Here is a 20,241-nt window from a genome sequence, read left to right on the forward strand (position 1 = left end):
ACACGATTTGCCAAATCTGATTTATGTACAGAACTGATTATTCATCTGAGGCTCAGAATCTCTGCTTTCCACACAGACCCACAAAGCAACTCAGCCATAGAAATGGTTGGGAAATGTTCAGCTAGAGACTATTTTAAATCTTTCCATGTTTATAGTCGCAAACTTCAATAAGGAAAAGTTGCAGGGTCCTGCACTTAGGACGGAAGAACCCAATGCACAGCTACAGACTAGGGACCGAATGGCTAGGCAGCAATTCTGCGGAAAAGGACCTAGGGGTGACAGTGGATGAGAAGCTGGATATGAGTCAGCAGTGTACCCTTGTTGCCAAGAAGGCCAATGGCATTTTGGGATGTATAAGTAGGGGCATAGCGAGCAGATCGAGGGACGTGATCGTCCCCCTCTATTCAACATTGGTGAGGCCTCATCTGGAGTACTGTGTCCAGTTTTGGGCCCCACACCACAAGAAGGATGTGGATAAATTGGAAAGAGTCCAGCGAAGGGCAACAAAAAATGATTAGGGGTCTGGAACACATGACTTATGAGGAGAGGCTGAGGGAACTGGGATTGTTTAGTCTGCAGAAGAGAAGAATGAGGGGGGATTTGATAGCTACTTTCAACTACCTGAGAGGTGGTTCCAGAGAGGATGGTTCTAGACTATTCTCAGTGGTAGAAGAGGACAGGACAAGGAGTAATGGTCTCAAGTTGCAGTGGGGGAGGTTTAGGTTGGATATTAGGAAAACCTTTTTTACTAAGAGGGTGGTGAAACACTGGAATGCGTTGCCTAGGGAGGTGGTGGAATCTCCTTCCTTAGAAGTTTTTAAGGTCAGGCTTGACAAAGCCCTGGCTGGGATGATTTAATTGGGGATTGGTCCTGCTTTTGAGCAGGGGGTTGGACTAGATGACCTCCTGAGGTCCCTTCCAACCCTGATATTCTATGATTCTATACTATTTCGAAGACTAAACCTGCAGCTGCCTGAATACTCACAAATAACTAATAATATGACCCAAACTGTTCATGCCCTAAACAATGGCTGATGGCATGTAAGGATTCAGATTCAGAAATAACAGTAGCACAAAGCTGCTTGGTTTATTCATTAAATTATTTGCAAATCTCCTTTCGTCCTAGTCTAACAGCTCTGCCTCAGACTCTGGAACTCAAATTCAGCCCTGGCATAATCTGGATGGGAACTGTAGCTGTTGCCACCAGACCAGAGAGATTGTGTAATTTGCCTGAGGTCACACAGGAAGTCTGTGGTAGCCCAAAGGATAAAATCTGAATTTCTCAACTCTCATTTCTGTGATTTAACTACAAAACCATCTTTTCCATCTTCATTGGCATATTTCTATTCTCAAAGCAGATAAACTCAAGTAATAGGGAAAGCCTGAACTTGGAGACTTTACATATTTTTCCACATCTGACACATTGTCTCTGTGATTAACTGTTTTGCTAAATACTGTACTAACTAAATACTGTACTATTCTTAGCTGATAAATAACCTCCCAATTGTCATCACTATAGCTTCTCACATCACCCTTTGTGTTTCTTTGAAAGAGCACTTTGTAGACCACCTAGCATTAAATTCGCATGGCAGCAGCTCAAAAACATTGTGCTATCCGATTTTTAAACAAAAGCAATTATGAAAACATTACAGCTGCACTCCTTTGCATCACTCGTGTTTTGTTTGCAGTTGGTGAATAAAGGACATCATTATGCTGAAAGCGTGATTTATCATGAATTGCTGCATTAAGGCTCTGACAACCACCTGAGATTTCACGGAAAGGAAAGCCATTGGGATTCTTTCGGGTGTCCCAGTGAGGCATTCATTCACGGGACCCCTAGTGGCACTCAGAAGGTTGCTGTTCAGAACTGGCTTTTAGGGGACTTCAAAGGGATTCATGTCTAATACACTATATGGCACAATTTTCAACACCCAGCAAACCCTAGTTTTGCTGGGGGAAGTTGGGCAGAGACGGGGGGAAAGGGGCAGAAAGTGTCCACATCCCAACCTGAATCCCGCCTGTGGTGCTGGCACATGACCCTTCTGTGACTGCAGCCTCTCGGCTGTTCTAGGGGCTGTGGGCAGCAGTCAAGCCTGCTGATTAAACATTTGCCTTTCCCCAGTTTGCCCCAAGATTTCCTCTGCACTACAGCGGTCACCAGAGATCTGCTCGAGAGCGCACACAGCCTGTGTGGCCTTCTCTGCCCGCCCTCAGCCTCTCTGCAATCAGTTCCTAGGTCTACTGCCTCAGCAGCCCCTGGCTGCCAGGAAAAGCAATTGCCAGGCATCCTGCTCAGGTCCCACAGCTCCAGACTGGGACGTACATCCTGTGAGGGACGGGAGCATGCTCAGAGCAGACAGAATGTGGAGAATTTAGCTGCCAATTCCAAACTTTAACAAGTCTCTACTGAGCATGTGCAAAGACTTTCAGAGGCTGATAACTTGGCCAAATTTGGGTGGATGTTCATAAGGATGTGGCATTGGCCATCCTCGACACCAGGGGAACCCCCCTGCAAAATGTCACGTCTCTCCTTCAAAAAAGGGAAGTGCTAGAGATCATCCACTGAATTGTTGTAGGGATTTCTGAGCATGTCTATTTCCCTAATCTTGTTCTGAAAAATGGATTAACTGTTTTACTGAAATTTTCCAGAAAACTTTTGCCTGAGGCAGACTCCTGGCATGGAAAATTTCAGCCCAAATGGCTTAGGTTTGGAAAAGTTATCAGCAACTGAAAACAGGGTCTTAGAACATATCAGGCCACCTTAATTATTTACTCTGATTTTTTAAAAATGCTGCATAATCTTAGGGGTGCATCTTAATGGACACTCTGGGTTTGACTTTGACCAGAAATTTGTAGACACATCACTATGTTCTTTGTAGAATCAGCTATTGGGCATGTTTGCAGCAACACACTACTAGTTGCTTTTGTAACATACCACTGGAACATGTGTATACCAGATTGAACCTGAATTCTGTCAGCTAAATCCAGAGCTACTGTAAGCAGATGTCAGTCCATTGATTCAAATGATGACCCTGATCTTGCAAAGTTTTACACCTGTTCTCAGCTTTATGCACATGAATAGTAACAGTGACATAAGTAGGGTTCCACATGGGGTCAACTGCATGGGGTATCTTGCAGGACTTGGGTCCTACTCTGTAAACACTTTGGAGCGATGACCTGGATTTGGGGCTTGTCTACACAAAGCTTTTGTATCATTTTAACAATATTAATTAGTTCCTCAGGTTATTGACAGAAATAAGCTATTCTGATATAAGCACCTTTAAACCAGTTTAACTGCATCCACACTGGAGGGGATTTTAATTATATCAATTTAGAAACTGATATAGTTAAAGCACTGCAAAAAACTGGTGATGTATGTGTCTAAAGACGAAGGATTCAGTCCCGCTCCTATTGAACTCAATGGCAAAACTCCAAAGGAAAGAACTTCAAATGCTAATAGAGCATCTTTCACAAACACTAAATTACTGGAAGAAACGTTGAAAAGGCAACACAAAAGATACCACAAAAGTGACAAGTTGTTTTTATTCATTTCCATAACGCACAGTAACGTCTTGGTGGCGGTACTGCAATGTGAAATGACACGCAGTCGAAATGCCTTTTGCATACATGACATGAGTCCTCTTAAGACAGAATATATTGAAAAACCTGCTTAAAAGCTGAAATAAGGTTTCTGCTTTTTCCTTAACTGTATAGAAAATCATTGATGCTTTTAATATTCATTAAAATATTCTCTTTATTTTTGTAAAAATAATCAAATCTTAGATTTAATGAAAATAGACATAGCTTTCTTACAGACTTGTTAGTATTTATTTAAAAATAGATCATTTGTCAAAAGAATGCAGATTTCCTAGAAGGGAGATCTGTTGACATGCAGGACAGTCTCCCCCAGGAAGGGGAAGCCTCATTGCTGGAGTAATTTCAAACTGGGCTGACAAATGCTACTTAATAATAATACAACTGCACAGCGCTTTCAGCATCCAAGTGGTTTACAAACATTATCTAATCAACCATCACCACACCCCGAGAGGTAGGTTAAGTAGTATTACCCCCTTTTTACAAATGGGGAAACTGAGGCAGAGAGGCTCAGAGACTTTTCCTAGAGCACATGGTAAATTGAGCTGAGCTGGGATTAGAAGACACGAGTTTCTGGCTCTCAGCCCTGTCCATGGAACACACCACAACGCTGGAGAATTTACTACAGAGCAGCGGTTCTCAAACTTTAGCAACCCGAGGACCCCCATTTTGATTTAAAATTTTTCACAGACCCCCAAGCCAGCTTCTAATTTTCCCCGGAGGTGCTCAACCCCGCTCAGCCCCAACCCCCACTCCATCCCTTCCCCGAAGGCCCCACACCCGCCCCACCTCTGCCCCTCCTCTTTCTGCCCCCTCCCCCGAGTGCACCTATTCCGCTGCATGCAGGAGGCACTGGGAGGGAGGGGAGGAGTTGATCAGCAGGCCAGCGGACCCGACATGACTCGTGGACCCCCTGAAGGACTCCAGTTTGAGAACTGCTGCTACAGAGAAACATACATGTATTTGGAGTAGGAGAGGAAGAGGTGACTTAGGTCTGTCTCCTGCAATGAGCTCTCCACAAATGCAGGAGTCTGCCTGTGTGGAGCTCTTTGCAGGATCAGGACCTTAGTGGGCCTTTACCATCTCTCATTTTTCTGACGTACTGTACTTTGGTGTTTAGGAGACGCTTACACAGTAGATCGGTTGCTTTCCTTGGCCACTCTTCCCAGCCACTGACCCCACCTTAGACCTGAGGAATTGGATAAGATGCACACGCAGCGAGACCACACATATTCTTGCCACGTTCAATATAGAAGTAGCTAAAGGGAGAAATAAACACAGATTAGTGAGCATTCCCCATTACTCCCCTTCAGCAGCACGAGACACAACTGACCTGGCATGAGGTTACCATGTCACCTATGGTTCAGATCGGCATCATTCGGCACAAAGTAAGTAAATTCCCTTCTCCTATCAGTGCAAGGAGTTGATGTACGTCAGAGTCTTTTGTTTTTGCAAATAATGGGATTGCACCAAGCAATGGAATTCATTGGCAGAGTCACTTTCATAAACTAGCCAAGTTAGTGCCCAATCCTGCAAAATTTTACTTTCACCCTTGGGGCTGCTCTAAATTGTATCCGCTAGCAATGTGAGTGGCTGGACTGCTGCATGGGCAAGGGCCTACCAGCCAAGCCCTGTTCTCACCTGCCCTTGACCTTCTTGTCATGGGATGCAGGGGAGTCCTAGAGAGCTGGCTACACCACCGCAGGGAGAATTCCTCATGTAGCCAGGCAAGCGGGAAACCATGTATTTAGTTGTTATTGTTACTTCAAACCAGGGGTGCTGCTGCACCCCCAGAACCCCTCGTTCCAGCACCCCTGCAAGTAAGCCAGGCTTGTGGCTACTTTGTGCCGCACGCCAGTGTGAAGCAGCAACACGGGGGCCAGGAAGTGTCCCAGGATAAGTTTCCCCTGTATGAGGAAGGGCTGTTATGACGAATGTTAAGAAAACTTTTCAACACAGCCTGAGCCTCTCACAGAAATGCCCTGCCTGACTGCACTGTGGCTACAAAAGGGCTTTGTTTGTAATATTTGGATGCTGATCTGACCAGTCACACTGAGCAGTTTTAAGGTGCTAACATCCTCAGCCATTGCACTAGCTTCTTTGCAGAAAGCCTGGCTGCTCACTAGTTGATAAACAGTCACTTAGAACCTGTTGGTGCTTTATAGGCACACTGGCATGTGAGGTTCTTGATTAGGTTCAGTTAGGCCATAGCGTGTCCAGCTGTGGTGGACGTCAGCCAGAAGCTCCTTACCCATCCATGCCCCAGAATGGGCCCCAGGAGTTTTTAACGATCCAATAGGGAGTTCCATTTTCTTCTCCATAACCCACAGCCAGAACTGCATGGTTCACTTTGTCTGGAGTCTTATCACACTTTGGGCTGCAAACAAAAGGCAAAAATAAAGCACATTTATTATATGAAAACCTACTTTGTCATTAATTAGTCACTGTACTCTGATGATATAAAAGGCTATAAAAGCACTAAGCATTATTCAGTTGAAAGAGGCAATTCACATCAACAGGATTACTCACAAGACTGAATTACAATGGAGGAAATTAGCACATGAATTTTGGGGTGCAAAGTGAAAGGTCTTAGCTGTAGCTGTAACCATTTGCTCAGCCTTCAAGTTCCAGGGCCTGATCCTGCAAACCCTTATGCACGCAGTACAGTTATTCAATGGGACTGGAGCTGTGAGGGACGCTACCTACCAGTGCGTCTGCAGGATCTTGGCTGAGACTGGATAGCTGTTATTTTAAAGCGAATGGACCACTCTAACCCACTGCTATGAGAATACTGCACGAGCTCCCAGGCCCCACACGCGGGACACATTGGCCCTTTAACACAACCAGTTTCTTAAAGGAAAACAGACTAACGACATGCAGCAACTTCACTCGCATCTTCGTTTCCACTCCACTGAACTTTGCTCTTCGGTAGCCTGGGCCACGTGTGGCGGGACGGTGCATTCGGGGACGTGTTCAGCATGAAGTGCCAGAGGATTTTACCAAGCAGGATTTTAACAGTTAAAACGAACGTATTGATTTCTGTACTGAACACTTCGCACAGCCTAGGCAGCGGGGTCATTCAGCCCATGTTTCTAGGCTGAAGGCCATCTCCACTGGAGCGCTGTAGTTCATTTTCCAGTTTTATGGAAACCCGTGGCTGCAGGAGAGCTCCAACCCCCGGGGGGAGCGTCCCAGCAGGGGAGGGGTCCCAGATTATTTGGACAACTGCGTCTAAAGAAGTTTTTGAAATGCAGGCACTGACGAATGGTTGGTGTGGACTCATAAATCACGGGCCCAGAGGGCAGGAAGAAGGTGAGTATAGATCACAGAGCCATTATAATCCAAATACGTGCACTTCTCAAACACACACAGGAACTGCTAGGTTGGATCAGATCCACGGTCCATCGCATCCCGTATCCTGTCCCTGGCAGTGGCTAGAACCAGACACTCTGGGCGAAAGGGAAAGAACCCCACAGTAGCAGATGTGGGACAATCTGCCCCACACCCTGGTCTCTGCTACTCAGAGATTGGCTTAAACTGTGAGGCATGAGGTTTAATATCCCTGCCAAAATGTGTGTTAGGATTAACCATTACTCTGGATATTCTAGTTATTCAAATAAACGTCCAGCCCCTTCTTGAATCTTCCTAAATTCTTCACCTCAATGGCTTTCTGTGGCAATGAGATCCATGGTCTAATTATGTGTTGTGTGAAGAAGTATTTCCTTTCATTGGTTTTGAATTTCCCACTTTTCAATTTAATTGCATGTCCCCTTGTGCTTGTGTTATGAGACCAGAAGCCCCGATCGACCTTCTCTCAGCATTTGTTATTTTATATCTGTTTATCATGTCTCTGCTTACTCATGAGGGGAACCCGATCCTCTTACTTCACTTCCCCTCTACACTGTATCTCTGTGCATCTCAGCCACAAACACAGATTCTGGTACCATCACTGTATTGACAAACAGATTTATCTTTCTACACCAGACCAGTCTCCTCCTGTCCAAGCTAAAATCTCGGCCTGTCTCTCCAACACCTTCTCGTGGCTGTCTAGCCAGCAGCGCAAGTTCCACATGGCTCAAACAAGGCTCTTAATCTCCACCCACACCCCAAGCTCCTTTCTCAACCCCTGTGGAGAACACCACAATACTACCTGCTACTCAGGCTCATCACCTGGGCATCAGCTTCGACTCAGCCCTCTCTCTAGGGCCTCACATCCAGGCTGTGTCAAGTCTTGCAGATTCTTTCTGCGTAACGTCTCTAAGATATGGCTTTTCCTATTCAGCCACACAGCAAAAAACTCGTGTCCAGATTCTCATCCTCTCACTTCCATTACCACAGTGTCTTCTTCTCCAGCCTTGACAAATGTGACCTTGCCCTGCTCACACCCATTCAGAACCCTGCTGCAAAGATCTTGCTTCCAGCTTGTCACTTGGCCCATGTCACCCCATCTTTGCATCCCTCCACAGACACCTCCCCCACCCTTCTGTATGGTATCAAACACGAGCTGCCTGTCTTCACTTTCAAAGCCCCTCGTGGCCTATCCCCACCTGACCAGTCATCTCTCATTCACTGTCGAGCTGTCGATGCCCCCCTCTGATCAGCCCCTGCTGCCAGCCTCCATCACCCACTTGGTACATTCTCAAATGAGCGCCTTCAAGCTCTCTCCCACGCTGCCCCCATAAACACAGGAATAGGAATTAATCCGCCTCTCTGAAATCTAATCATCAGCCTCTTCGGCAGCTACTCACCTTGGCTGTGGAGCGGACGCACTGCTCTCCTGAGCCATTTTTATACCCGATCAGTTCCCATCCTCAAACCCACACTTCTCCCGTTGCCTCTTTTCTGGTAGGTACAGATTTACAAAGGAGTTCAGGTGTCTCAGGATGCAGGTAGGCAACTAACGGGATTTTCAAAAGCACCTTATGTGAAGTAGGCACCTAATTCCCATTAGAAATCACTGGGCACCTAACCTGCTTAGGTGCTTTTGTAAATTGTACTAAGTGTCTATCTGCATCTCTGGGGCCTAAACACGTTTGTAAATCTGGCCTGCAGAGCTTCCTCTTGAGCTTCAGCACCACAGCACAGAAGGCAGCTGTGCAGGCTGGCCAGGTGCAGTTCAACAGCTGCTATTACAGCCCCTGGGATGGAAGAGCCACCCCAGCGAGGCTGCCCCACACCCTCGCCTGGCGTGACAAAGGCAGATTTCCCCACACTCCCCTGCACAGAGCTCAAACACACAGGCTTTAAGCAGTGGAATGAATTTCCCCAAGCTTTGTTATGGGAGTTTGCAGGCAAACATCTCACAGGTCACACATTACCTGCTGAGCTCCCATAGGCCTCTCCCAGAGACTGGACCTCCCCTGGATTGTCTGAAGCATGCAGCAGCTCATTCAGGGACAGGCTCAGCCTTGGAGCTGGTCAACAGCATTTCAAACACATTTCGAAAATTCAAAGTGTTTTGTGAACAATCTTCAGCGGCTTTTGACTGGCTCTACTCCTAATTGTAAGTTTCAAATACATTGCAGGCCCTGGTTTGTTCCTCTATGCTACTGTCTCATCTTCCTGGGAACTCAGAGATTAACTGCAGCTTCCCACTCTTTTTGTCTTTGTCTTTAAAAAATGCTAATCAGCCAGAGAATGACTCTCCTCGGGAACCCAAAGGGAAACCAGCTGGGGAATGAACATGGTTAAAGCAACTCCGTTGCTATGGGTTAGCGGCATCCTCTGCATTCAGAAATACTCACTTGGAGTAAATGCCTTTTTTGTAGCCCAAGAAGTCGTCAGTCACCTCAAAAGCGAAGCTAACGGGATTATGCTTCCCCACCGCTTCCACCATGCCCAGCTCATCGTACTGGAAGGAGACAATTCCAAGCGTTATTTACTTCTTGGTCAGCGTCACTACGGGACAGACACCCCAGAAAGACAGACTGGCCAAGCTGAATAAACCTCGCTTCCTCTTCTGTGCAAATGAGGAAACACACACAGATGGCAGACACTTCAGCCCTGTTCACACAGGGAGCAGCAAAGCTGGGCTCCCTAGGTAGGGCAAGGCCATGCCTTACTAACATCCACGGGGCCAGCCTTCTCCCAGGAGATAGGAGACCGACCCTGTCGAAGAGCTGCTAGCAGATCCGTCTGTTTTAGGCAAGTTCATTTGCCAGCAGCAAGAGTTGGCCATGGGACACTCCATGTCTGCAGAGGTTGTAGTGTGCTTTTTGACTTCCCTCTAGAGGCAGCAGGAGTTTGCTGCAGGAACGACAGGTGAGTTGTATAATGGGGAACGAAAGTTGGGGGCAGAGAGGAGAGAAACAAACTTGAGCAGAAGGAAGTAGTAGGTGCAACCCTTGTCCCTTCTGGATTAGCCTGTTCGGCTGTAAAAACTTTCTGAGTCAGGACCTGAGAGCTGTCTACCATGCACAGAGTGCTTTTAAAAATAAGGGAAACAAGTTATTTTATGTCCAGCAGGCAGAATCGTGCAGAGAGGTTGGCTTGTTATGAAATACTAACAACCAGGTTCTACAGCTTTGTTAGTGTCCACAGACCTGATCCACTTCTATGGCAAATATCGGTAAGAATGCAGACAGCCTGGCGGGGACTCAGAATTGTCATGATGAACTTTCTGAAACAATGGCACCAAGAGAAGTGCCCTGGCCTCTCAGTAGAAGGCAGTAACTTAGGTGCCAAAAAATCAACTGAACCCAGGTACATCCAGGAAATTAGCTTCACTGATGATGCACAGGAAGAAGGAAGAATACGCACTTGAAATACTTCAACAGACCAGCCTCATTTGAGAAGCAACAGCCGGAATGCGCATGCTGCATTGGCCCCCCCATTCCCAGGGCCGCTCAGTGCATTCATGAGTGATTGTTAAATCCAAGCCTGAGGAACTGACCAGGGTGATATTGACGACATCTTTGACAAAAGCGATAGCCTTTTCGGGCTGGAACTTGCAGGTTCCGTTCTGTGCAAACACAAAGGAATCAACGTTAAACCCACGTTCGTCACCAGCACATCCAGCGTTTGAATATGCTTCTGCTGCAATGGTAAGAATACCTGAGCCTTGTAAGGATACGTATCCTCTCCTTGGAGCCCTTTGTTATACAGGATGTACTCAAAAGCTTGGCTTGGCAGGCCCCTGAAAAACACCACAGCAAAAGGGTGAGTTCATTAGGGCAACAACATTGTATCTTCTGCAAAAATCAGTCCATGTGCTTTCTCTCAAGGATGAGCCATAAAGCGTCTGGACTGTGATCCGAGTATGGGCAGCGGGATGCCACATCCTGCACTGCTAACAGCGCCGGACCTGGAAATGTCACCCACCCTTCACATCCCAGCTACCACTCTCCTCCCAGGGCTCTCGGGGCCTGACCCATCAGAGCCCTAAAGTCCCTGGCGGGCAGCTTGGGTGGGGTGAAGGAACAAGGAATTCCCCTGGATGTGAAGCGCCCCCAACAGCGGCAGAATCAGCCACTCCAGACTTATGCCCCCCCCCCCCCCCAATCGGGGACCCTGGTGCAGGAGGCACATCAGGGATATTTGTGGGGGAGGGAGACATGGCTGGGCCGTTCCTAGACCCTGGCTGCCAAACGGCCCACAGAGAAGCAAGTGAAAGCAGCCCCTCAGTGTAACCTGTGCTGGGGAAGAACAGGCCCCAGCAGCTCCAACACTCAGGAGGCACCAAACCATCTTTGCCAGCCAAGCCCGCTCCCCGTGTGATGCCAGCTCAGCTCCGGGGCAGGGTGAATTTGGCCCTCAGGCTGCAAGACCTTTGCTGGGGGCCTGCAGCCAGGAGGCTCTTGGCTGCGACGCCAGCGATGCACAAGAAGAGGCTGGCAAGGAGATCCCCAGCCCTGAGCGAGGAGCTGCTCATGTCCCTTCCCCGCCCCCGCCAGAGCAAACTGACAAAGGAAATGTGACGGGGCACGGGGCAGGTGGGGACGGGACTCAGCCCCCTGCAGCAATTCTCTGACAACTTGTTTCCAGGAGGACAAGGACGGCCATGAGAAGGCAGGTGAGGAGGAGTCGAGAATGTCCCGGAGATGGTGCCAGAACATGGTCTCATACAACGAAGGTGTTTGTGCGCTTCAGGGCGCGTTTACCTCCGGGAGGCAGTGGATTTGAAAAGGGCTTATTTTCTGCAGCTTTCACTTTAAGAAAGCCAGTGGAGTTTCCCGAAGGCAAGGCCGAGGTGTCTGGGGGGGGCCTTCTGGTTCACGCTCAACACAGAGCCTCGCCGACAAATGTCATCCAGCCGCAGAGAAACTGCCAAAACCTCGCTCACTTTCCCCTGCTGTGTTCAGCCACCAATAACTGTCATATTAGAGATGTGGCCAAACAGCCGGTGGGAGGGAGAAACCCTGAGTGTTGGGAAACGTTTGGTGAAGCCCAACAAACTCCACACATCACATATTCCAGAAAGGTCGGAATTCAAGATCCCCCCCAGTAAGTCTTGAAGGTTGTAAACTATGACTGCCAAGTTCTCTTATCTCTAGTAGGTCCCAGCTCACGCTACATACCCACTGCATCCATGGTTATTGAAGTCCTGAGCACAGTCAACCAGTTGTTGCTCTGCCTAGAGAAATACTTTGAATCAGTGTATATCCAGAAGAGCAATCTCCTCCTCTCTCTGTCATTTTAAATACAAAATACATGGCAGATAGTATCACCCTGAAGCTTTTTCCTTACTGCACACCAATGGGTGTTCCTCCAGTGCGATCAGGGATTGCTAGACTGGGTCAGAGCCAGCGACCGCGCTGTCCGCTCCTGTGTCACTGATGGGGACCAGCACCAGCTACTTCGCAGGAAGGTGCAAGGAATCCCTCAGCAGGCAGCTATGGGCTAACTGGCCAGCAGGGAACGTTCCTCCCAGCCCCTATAGCTGGAGGTTGGCTCATGCCCAGAGCAGGATGGTTTAGAGCTCTTGCTTATTTTCAATACTTGTTGCAACTGCTTTGGATAGTCTGTTATCCATCCAAATCTCTAATCCCTTTTGGAATCCTGCTCTACTCTTGGCCCCAATAATTAAAAGCCTTTTAAAAGTCTATAGATAAATTATATCATCTGGTTCTCCTTCATCCACTGTTTTATTGTGGCACTGAGTTCCTCAGGCTCATGGTGCACTGTGGGAACATGACTCAGACGTCCCATTAACTAATGAGATCTACTCCCAGGAGCCAGGGATTGCAGGTCAGGTCCCATCAGGTCCCATTTCCCTTTCCCAGATGAATGGTACTGCCCCAGCCTGGTGCTCAGATGCTGCAGTGAGGACAGCAATACACACGTCTCGAGCGGGACAGACTCCCTGATCTGCTGCACACTGCTGCTCCCGTGGCTGCCTTGCTGTGCTCACATGGCGCTGCTGAGCGGTTTGCATCGCACCGTCTGTATTTTGCTGCCGTGGCGTGCACGAGAGCGCGACCTGGCCGTTCAGGAGAAGCAGCCGGGGGACTAGAATCGACAGAACACTCGAGGGCTGGGGCCGCCCGGAGGGCTCTGCACAGCCTGGGCACATGCCCCAGGTGCTAGGCAGGCTCTCTGGCAGCGGTGCACTGAAAAGGAGAATCTCTTACCAGTGACAGTAGCTTTCCTGTTCCTATGGCAATTGCAGACTCTAAACACCCAGTGGTGGAAAAGGTCCAGCAGCTGCCACATCCGCCCTGCGTCGGGAACCAGGAGCAGGAGATTAACAGGTTCCTAATGCTGTGGGCTGTATCATCCCTTCCCGCAGGAAAGCCCAGAGGAGGGGGAGCTTCATGAGCTCCAGATGCCCCATCCCATCAGGGATAGGGGCTGGGGCTTCATGGTTACCCTGAGCTCTGTGCAGACCTGTGGGAATAGGCACTACCCCACAGGCCCTCCGCTGTGTGCTGGAAGCCATTCTCCCTAGGAGCACCTAGCTTTCCCTTTCCATCTGATCCTGGGCTGCACCTTCCCCTGTCCCTCCAGTGGGGTGCAGCTAGCACGCCGTGGGATTCTGGGGGGCTAACAGGTGCCTCACTCGCTCTTGGGGGATTTTTCCTATAGGATCATAAAGAGCAGCTGTTCCCCAGCCCAACCTCTCTGCCTGCCTATGCTCCCCCTAGCCCTATGGAGGGGCTCCCCTAAACCCTGATGCTCCCCTTGGGAACGGTACAGACCCCAGGATACCCGCTGTGCTCCCAGCTGGGCTGGGGGATGTCAGAGACTTGCCCTTGTGGCTTTATCCCCAGCTTCTCCCTCTCTCCCACTGGTCCAGAACGTGCGAAGGCAGCGACGTGCCAGAGAACCATTCGGAGCGTGGTGGAGCTGACAGACTTTGCCTACCTGGTTCTTCACTGGGGTCACATAGTTTCCTTTTTTCCTCCAGTCGATAGCGGAGGGACATGGCCCGGAGCTGGCCAGGAAATTCCCTTTTGTGGCCGAGCAGTTCTACAACCAACAGGAGAGCGTTCTGATGAGCGGACAGCTGTGTCTTATGGAACATCAGATTTAGGGATCTGGGGCAAAAATTGGGGATTGGTCCTGCTTTGAGCAGGGGGTTGGACGAGATGACCTCCTGAGGTCCCTTCCAACCCTGATAGTCTATGATTCTAAGACGGCAGCCTGCAGAGAAATTACTCTTCCTGCGGCCGAGGTGGTACCAGCTATCATGTCACGAGCCCATACTCTGGGGCTCCATGCACCAGCCCTTATGGCTAGATTCACCATGCCAGCATTGTTTGCAGCGTGGATTTGAAAAATATTTATGTTGGGCCTAATCCTGGGAAGCGCTGAGCCCCCATAGCACCCAGTGGAGCCAATGGAAGTTGTGGGTGCTCGTCAGGGACTCGATCCAACCCTCAAAGTTAATTGAGATCCTGGGGCTCAGCATACCACAAGATCAGTCCCACTGACTTCCCAAGAAAAATACAATTCTGGAGGCATTAAAAGCCATAGCTAGAGGCAGAACAAAATAAAGCTGAGGTGTATAAAAGTGTCCAGGGGACCCTAACCCGGGTAACATGGCCACAGGAGCCATGTACTTGTAAGTCAGCAAAAACTCTGCCGAAACTAAACAAATACATTTACCTGAGGTTCACTCCACAGATATTTTTTTCTAAATTCTGTGAATGTCATGTCTGAAAATTGGTTTAGACCCACTAAAAAGAAGAAGAAGTTTTATTAATCAAAGAGCTAAACCAAAAACATCACTCCAGATAAAAAGAGAGAATTAGGAAATGAAATTAAAGAGCATAAACTCAGACTTTCAAACGTGTGATTCCCAGCATTGTGTTTGTCGATTCGTCTCTTATTGGTGACAAAGATCTGCAGCCTTTGGTAATACTCCTCCAGACTGTACTTCCTGTTGTTCTAAAGATGAAAGACACAAAAGAAGTCAATGGCAGGTGCAGAATACAGAAGTGAAAATACACACAGTGCATATCACGACTGGGCAGAGATCTTCCTCTAAAAAACACATGTAGCTACATAGCCAGGGCATTTCCCATCACACACTGCTCCCGGATCCCAGAGGGGTTGGGGGTGGAGAATAGGAGTGGAGTCCACCATACAAAACCACGAGGACCAGCGGTGTGAGAAGAGATATCCTCACGCTCAGTGGAGGAGAAAGGGAGTTTGGGTGGATGCAGGGAGTTTGCTGTGAGCTGTTTTACGCTGTTTAATGTAACTGTACCGCATCTGAAATATCTTGGCAGGAGGCACCTAGTAATCTGAGTTATGCATGAGTATTATTGTGAGCATTTATTTCTCCAGACTTAGCCTTGGCTGAGTCCCTGGCAACTGGTCACTTGCCAGCATGGAAAATCCCCTTCCAGGAAGTCCCTTGCCGTGCAAAATGGTTGAACAACAATAATGAAACTAGTCTGTTTTCTCCATTTGCAGAAGTTTATTTCACTGACTGACCATTCTGAACATCTGCTGAGGGGAGCGAACCCGTGACAGTTCATTTGGCTTCTGAACCCTTTGAAAAGAAGAAGTTTTACCTGCAGCATCCAGGACTTAAAGTGAAATTCCTCTGGAAAGAGAAAAAGAAACAAGCATTGAAGTACATGAAACGCCCGTCTGTTATTCTGTGTTCGTACAGCCCCCAGCACAATGTGGCCCTGTTCTTGGGTGGCCCCTCCGTACTACCATAATAAACATTATCAAGTGAAAAAAAATTAAACTAAACTTGAATTTTCAATAAACTACTTTACTCGTTTAGGATAACAGCCTCACCAATCTTTGCCTATTTCTAACCAAAATGTTACGTATTAGTGTAGCTTAAAGAAAGGGTTTGCCTCCATTAGCTAACATCAATTTCCACTTTAACTGAAAGTTAGAAGAAGGATGTTGCCTGCTCCCCTCCCCAGCCCCACCTGCGTTTGATCTGATTTTGTTTTAAAACAAAACCTGGTGTTTAAAAAGACACGCTGGGGCTTAAAGTGATTTTGCATTCAGGATTTACAGTGTTTACAGAGCCTAATATCGACAGAAAATACCACCTTTCAGCCAGGGGGCTGGAACAATTCGTATGGTGGGAGTGCGGAGAACCACTGAACCAAACCGTAAACCCTTTATGTAATGAAAACCACTTCAAGCCATGGGGTGCTGCAGCACCCCTAGTTCCAGCACCTGTACCCTTCAGTAAACAAGAGCTGTCGAGCAGATGTCTGTGAACTAAGTTGTCCAGCTCAGCCTCTTGTGTGAAATTGTTTATAACAGTCAGCAAAAGTTACTGGCAGAGCAGAGGTCGCTGATACGACTCAGAGGCTTCGCTGACATTGTGACTGGTGAACAAAAGAAGAATGGAATCGGGAAGGAACGGATCCAAACTGGTGTGTCGGAAATGAGGCTGACTTGGTGAACACAGTAATGAGGGGGATAGGCTATTTCACCCCTATTAGGGGTCCTTGGAAACGGACATTTTGCAGGGAGATCAAACCATGGAGGGTGAGTGGACTGGAAGGAGTCAGCTCCACCATCAGGCTCCCACTGTCTCCTGGGACTCCAGGAGAAGAACCTGAGAATGGCCAGAACGGGTCAGACCAATGATCCCACTCGCCCAGTATCCTGTCTCCCTACAGTGGCCCAGGTGACATTGGTGCCACCCCTGACTCCAGCTAACTTACACCTGGAACATGCGACTGGGGTTCCGGCTGTCACCCTTCCCTTGGGTGGCCTTTGCCTTCCTCCCTATTTCCTCTTTCCCCAACCTCTCTCTCCTGCTGCTTTCTGTTTAATAAGGCTCTGGCTCAGCTGGCCAAGCCAGCAGCATTTGCAACATTGCTCTGAGCCCATGAGAAGAAAGGAGCAGAAAGCAGGGCCTTAAACAGCCTGATGCGGGTACAAGTTTGCCAGGTCTCGGGGTGGCTGATGAGACCGTGTGCTGGGCCTCTTGTTTTTCCAGCAGCGAGGAAGCAAAGAAAAGTCATCTCCAAAGCCAGAAGCTGCATTTTCTAGCTGTGCGGCTCTGTTCTCTCTCCGTGCGGGGGGGGGCGGGGGGGGGGGGCTTGTCTTGTCTTTAAGGGGCGGGGAGGGCAGATCAGACTTTAGCAGCAGCAGCAGCTCCAACCCAGCTCAACTAAGTTCATCTCTTTTTCCTAAAAGGACAGTTACCCTCTTTAATACCCTCAAACCCAGTGTCAAACCAGGGGCGTTTCCACACCAAAACTCTCTGCAGTTACAGGGAACGGGAACAAGGGATGTTGTTAAAATTAACACTTTACATTTCAAATCCTTTAACTGCTTTTCCTCTTTTTCTGTATCTCTCATCGAAGACTGAACAGGGTTTGAATGGCGGGTTTGCCATGAGACTAGCAGGCGAGGTCATAGAATCATAGAAGATCAGGGTTGGAAGGGACTTCAGGAGGTCATCTAGTCCAACCCCCTGCTCAAAGCAGGACCAACCCCAGCTAAATCATCCCAGTCAGGGCTTTGTCAAGCCAGGCCTTAAAAACCTCTAAGGATGGAGATTCCACTACCTCCCTAGGGAACCCATTCCAGCGTTTCACCCCCTCCCCGTGAAATCGTGTTTCCGAATATCCAACCTAGACCTCCCCCACTGCAACTTGAGAGCATTGCTCTTTGTTCTGTCATCTGCCACCCCTGGGAACAGCCCAGCTCCATCCTCTCTGGAACCCCCCTTCGGGTAGTTGAAGGCTGCTATCAAATCCCCCCCCCCGGCACTCTTCTCTTCTGCAGACTAAATAAATCCACTTCCCTCAGCCTCTCCTCATAAGTCATACGCCCCAGCCCCGAAATCATTTTCACTGCCCTCCGCTGGACTCTCTCCAATTTGTCCACATCCCTTCGGGAGTGGGGGGGCCCAAAACAGGATGCAATACTCCAGATGTGGCCTCCCAGTACCGAATAGAGGGGAATAATCTCTTCCCTCGATCTGCTGGCAAGGATCCTGCTAATGCAGCCTAAAATGCCGTTAGCCTTCTTGGCAACAAGGGCACGCTGCTGACTCCTATCCAGCTCCTCGTCCACTGTCACCCCTAGGTCCTTTTCTGCAGAACTGCCGCTTCGCCAGCGGGTCCCCAGCCCGTGGCGGGGCCTGGGATCCTCCCGTCCTAAGGGCAGGTCCCTGGCTCCCAAGCCCAGCGCCTTGTTCAGCGCTGCGCAGCGCCGGGCTCCCCCGACCGGCTGTGACTCGCTGGGCCACTGACGGCAGGGAAATGAGCCGAACCCGGCTCAGCCCCGGGGACCCAGCGCCCGGAGACAGACGGGGAAGCGGCTCCGTCTGCCCGGGGCCCACCGCGACCCTGGGCAGCGAGACCCAGCAGCGCCCCGGGCTCCACCGCCCGCAGCCCCCGGGCCCGCTCGGGGCGCACCCAGCGCCGCAGCCGGACCCGGCCGCAGCAAAGCCCCGCAGCGCGCCCGGCTCCGTCCCTCCGCTCCCCGGCAGGGACCCCCGGGCCGGACCCCGCCACCTACCCTCCGCGCCGACCGCCGGGGCGCTGCAAACGCAGGGGAGCAGGGCGGCCGCCGCCGCCAGCAGCCCCAGCAGAGCCCGCCGCCCCGCCAGCATGCCTGCGCGCATTTCCAGCCGGCTGCGCGGCGCAGGGCGCGCTCGGGGGCGGGCCAGCGGCCAGGACTCAACCCTGGGGGGAGGATCCGCTGGAGACGCCGCCTTGGGGCAGCCACCGCGAGGCGGGGCGCGGCGGGGGACGGGGGCAGAAGGAGGAGCAGCTGCGGGGAGGGACGGGAGGGGGGAATAGTCAGGCCACTGGCCTGGCATCACGTAGGGGGGGAGCCCTCTTAGTCTGTATCCGCAAAACCCAGGCATCCGGTGGCACCTTAAAGACGAAACAGATTTATTGGGGCAGAAGCTTCTGTGGGTGAAAAACCCACTTCTTCAGGCGGATGCATCTGAAGGAGTGGCTGAAGAAGTGGGTTTTTTAGCCACAGAAGCTTCTGCCCCAATAAACCTGTTTCGTCTTTAAGGTGCCACTGGACTCCTCGGTTTTTTGGCCTGGCCTGGAGCTGGGCCCTGCAGCCCTCCTAGGTCCCCAGGGCTGCCGGTGGAGATCCGGGCCTGGGTCAGTAACCCTCCCTCTGGGGCTGGGTTCTAGACCCCTTGGCAGAAAAAGGGGGAGAATTAGGGTTCAGCCCTGGCCAAAGACTGAAGAGCCTCCCTGCAATGAAGCACTGCGCAGCTTCCACTCCTGATTGCTGCTGCCCAGATTTCCTGCTGCAGAAGGGGAGGCTCCAGATCCCTCTTTTCTTTCCTTCCTCCGCTACTCCGCTCGGCCCAGTCTTAACCCTGCAGTTGAGGCTCCCTCCTCGTTGCGCGCCGATAGAATCATTAACCAAGTTCACAGGCCGGGCTCCATGCAGCTCTTCGTGGACTTTGAGACGCTTATGGCTCCTTTTATTAAAATTAGGCTCTGTCGTTTCAGCAGGGATGACACCCGGTCATGAGAGCACGGGCTCGCCCCTCATTCCTGAGAAACACCCCAGCGGCTGGGAAACACCAGAGGCCACATTCCCTGAAATCTGTAAGCCTTTTTCAGGCAAAAAGCCTCCAAGGGCAGTGTGTGAGAGTGAGGACTTCGGGACCGTAAGGGCCAGGACTGTCTGTGTAGTGTGTGTGTGCATTTACACAGCACCTAGCTCCCTGGGGGCCTGATTCACGACTGCTACCTCGACATGGAACTGAAATGCAAATTAATAATAATAAAAGGCCAGTTGGAAATACAGCTTGATTTATATGCAAACACTCTGACCTCTTCCTGCCAGGATCCCTGGAGTCACTAATGCAGAGCTGTAGCTCACGAAAGCTTATGCTCAAATAAATTGGTTAGTCTCTGAGGTGCCACACATCCTCCTTTTCTTTTTGCGGTACAGACTAACACGGCTGCTACTCTGAAATCTGCCATTATGGATTCCCTCCCTTCTGCCAATTTGGGTATTAGGCCCAGATACTCAGCTGCTGCAAACCAGCCCGAAACCCTCCACCATCCTCCCCCTAACATCTACCTGCCCCCTGCTAATCCCTGTCTCGCTCACCAGCTTCTTGGGGCCTGTGACTGCAACTTAACACCTTACTTTAGTCCCTCTGAAGCGTACCCTCAGGGGACCAGCCTGGCTTCCTGCACCTCGCTCTGGGCAGAGCCTCATGGTCCAGCCACTCGCAGACTGAGTCTGGGCTGCGGCGCCCCTGGCTGGCTCCCAACCGTGGTT

General features: G+C 50.0%; 1 protein-coding gene across 1 annotated transcript; it reads right to left on the bottom strand.

Moving 5' to 3' along the window:
* Positions 1–3,525: 3,525 nt before the first annotated feature.
* CTSH (cathepsin H) lies at positions 3,526–18,647 on the bottom strand. The gene is made up of 12 exons (XM_077827659.1): positions 18,493–18,647; positions 15,555–15,586; positions 14,817–14,922; positions 14,641–14,711; positions 13,897–14,001; positions 13,164–13,250; positions 12,111–12,166; positions 10,648–10,729; positions 10,487–10,555; positions 9,339–9,445; positions 5,846–5,971; positions 3,526–4,853 (listed from the first exon to the last, which is right to left on the bottom strand). The coding sequence occupies exons 1-12, from the start codon at positions 18,596–18,598 to the stop codon at positions 4,778–4,780; spliced, it is 1,023 nt and encodes a 340-aa protein (XP_077683785.1). The 5' UTR covers positions 18,599–18,647; the 3' UTR covers positions 3,526–4,777.
* Between the last annotated feature and the right edge of the window lie 1,594 nt (positions 18,648–20,241).

Source organism: Eretmochelys imbricata, chromosome 10, assembly GCF_965152235.1.
Source record: "Eretmochelys imbricata isolate rEreImb1 chromosome 10, rEreImb1.hap1, whole genome shotgun sequence".
Classification (NCBI taxonomy): Eukaryota; Metazoa; Chordata; order Testudines; family Cheloniidae; genus Eretmochelys; species Eretmochelys imbricata.

Coding starts and splice junctions, on each gene's coding strand:
- CTSH (XM_077827659.1), bottom strand. CDS start 18,598: ATGCGCGCAGGCATGCTGGCGGGGCGGCGGGCTCTGCTGGGGCTGCTG. Junction 14,923..15,554: donor TTAAGTCCTGGATGCTGCAG/GTAAAACTTCTT, acceptor TTTCATCTTTAG/AACAACAGGAAGTACAGTCT. Junction 9,446..10,486: donor ATGTCGTCAATATCACCCTG/GTCAGTTCCTCA, acceptor GTCTCCTTCCAG/TACGATGAGCTGGGCATGGT.